Source organism: Pteropus alecto, unplaced genomic scaffold (genome assembly GCF_000325575.1).
Source record: "Pteropus alecto unplaced genomic scaffold, ASM32557v1 C19015557, whole genome shotgun sequence".
Classification (NCBI taxonomy): Eukaryota; Metazoa; Chordata; class Mammalia; order Chiroptera; family Pteropodidae; genus Pteropus; species Pteropus alecto.
Window position 1 is genome coordinate 1 of NW_006494408.1, and position 2,475 is coordinate 2,475.

The following is a 2,475-nucleotide window of genomic DNA, read 5'->3' on the forward strand; positions in this document are numbered from 1 at the left end:
GAATTTGACAAGAACTCCTTGGATCTCAGTGAGTGAGCCTCTTACCTAGCTGGGGGCGTTGGAGAAGCATTCCTGGGGGTGGTAGAGCCTGTCTTGGGAGAGGGGTTGTTAGATCTACAGAGGAGAGGGGCAGCAGTCTGCCTGGCGGATGCACCTTCTGCTCAGAGCTCAGGAGATGAGAACGAAGATAGTGGTTTATTCAGTTTGATTAAAGAAAGGTTGATCTCGTAACCCTGGGTCTTTAGCCTTTTTCCGAGGGAGAAGAAACAGGTGTGGAAACCAGTTCCTACCCTCAGGAGGTCTTTGTCTATTTGGGGTGTTGAACCTCTCCTTTGCTAGAGAGTGAGAGTAGGTAGGACTAGGGCATGACTGGAGAGGAAGGCATTCTAGGTGCGTTGGTAGGATGGGGAAGTTTGGCAGATGTGAGACGGGTGCTGACAGAGCTCTCTAGGACTCTTAGCCCACACTGGGTGGTTGACTCAGGTAAGCAATGTCAGCGCAGGCTGGGGTGGTTGAGAAGGGCTTTCTGAAGGAGACCGAGACTGTCAAGAGGAAGGAGAAAGTATTTTAATAGCCCAGGCAAAGGTGTGATGGCGAAAGGGGACACTTTGGCAAATGGGAAGTAGCCTGAGGCTGAGGCGTGACCAGGAAGGAAAGAGAGTGAGATACTGAAGTTCTTTCCTGCTTCTACCTACACCTCCTTGAACAGGCCAGGTGAGCAAAACTTCCCCAGGGCAACAGAATGGAACAGCCTCATCACGGAAGGCCCTCCAGGATCAGGACCTCCCCATCCGGCAGGAGGACTCAGAGAGGAAGCGGAAACACCTTCCAGACCGGTGGGACCCTGGGCATCTGGGATGGCAGTAGAGGGCAGGGGTGTGGGGAGGCTCCAGCAGTCAGAGGAGGCTTCCAGGGTGAGTCAGGTGCATAGAAGGAACTAGGAGTAGCATTATGGGTGGGCAAAGGCGGGGTGACCAGAATGCGCATCTGACTAAGCCTAGTGTCTGTCCCATCTCCACAGACAGGATGAGCCTGCAGCCAAGAGTGAGAAGGCAGCCCCCAGGAGTCAGCACTGGTTGCACAGGGACCTGCGTGTGAGATTTGTGGACAAGCTGCACAAGGGTGGCCAGTATTATAACACCAAGGTGGGAACCTCACAGCCTGGGTCCCCTTCCTCCCTCAGGGACCGGGCCCCCTTAACTTTTTAGCATTCTCACATCCCCTGATCTCTCCCCAGATGACAGTTGAAGATGTCCTTAGCCCAGATACCTGTGTGTGTCGGACAGATGAAGGCTGGGTCCTGGAAGGTGAGTCTGAGGGATGGCCACTGGGTCATTATCATCCGGGAGGCTGATCAAGACCGTCTTAGGCCAAGAGACTGCCCAGGCAAAGGCCGGGAGGTTGGGCAGAGTTCAGGATTTTTTGCAAGGCCCAGCATCCTCCAACAGAACATTAAGATACTTATCGGAGCCCTACTTTCCCCATCTGCAAACTTAGCATGGAAATGACCTATTTCTCCCTCTTGCGACTGGTGTCTTGTAGGGGCGTTCATTGAGCTCCCTGTTGCAGAGTAGGGCTTACAACATGGCCATGATAAACAGTGTCTTGTTATTACCACCACCCATCATCATCGTACATAAATGCTCCCTTTAGTACAACTATTGTTAGGAACTGCTCCTTAGGTTTTCTCATCTGAAATGGATGTGGTGGGACTCCCGTCTGTCAACAGGGTACAGAGGGGCTCCAGGGAATACAGGAAAGGTCCTTCTGACAGGACCTTGACTGGGCTGGCCCTTGCCGCAGGCCTCACTCCCCTCTCCTTGTCTCTAGGAGTCAGGGAAGACATGCTGGAGACCCTCGTCCCCAAGGTGGAGGGCAACCGGGTGATGGTGGTGCTGGGGCCACATGCTGGAAGGGTGAGTCCCAGACCTGGAAATGGGAGTGGGAGCGTGTCCCGGTATCTGGGTTGGCCTAGCTGACTCCACATCCCTCTACTCTAGGTGGGCTGTATGCTGGGCCGGGACAGAGAGCGGAGCCAGGTTGTGGTGCAGCTGCGGAGAGAGAATCGACTGATGGAGCTTCACTATGATGCTGTCTGCGAGTACATGGGCCCCAGTGACTCAGATGAAGACTGACCCATGGACCCACTCCATCCCCCAGGCGGTTACCAGTTCTGTACAGTGTGAAAGGCCTGCCTTTGTGAAGGTGGGGAGATCATTGTCCCATCCTGCACTTGCAGTGCAACCCTGGGACAGGGACAGGGCACAAGATGGGTTGGCCAGAAGGGAGGCTAGAAACAAACCTAGTATTTACTAGCAGTTAGTATGTAATAAAAACCATTTCAACTACTTAGTAAAACGAAGAGCTCATAAACGGTATGCTGAGCTGTGAGTGGAGGTAGGAGCTGTGCTGAGGTGGGAGCCATCCCATTTTTCAGCCCTACCACCTTCCTTGGGCTGTCAGACAAGTTAAAGG

The 2,475-nt window shown here is 53.6% G+C and overlaps 1 protein-coding gene across 1 annotated transcript; it reads left to right on the plus strand.

Moving 5' to 3' along the window:
* Positions 1-3: 3 nt before the first annotated feature.
* On the plus strand, positions 4-2,364 carry LOC102890286 (G-patch domain and KOW motifs-containing protein; the record flags this gene model as incomplete). The annotated part of the gene is made up of 6 exons (XM_006925310.3): positions 4-28; positions 710-836; positions 1,022-1,145; positions 1,238-1,307; positions 1,831-1,916; positions 2,001-2,364. Coding segments are annotated over 6 exons (567 nt in total), but the record flags the coding sequence as incomplete, so codon positions are not given.
* Positions 2,365-2,475: the final 111 nt, after the last annotated feature.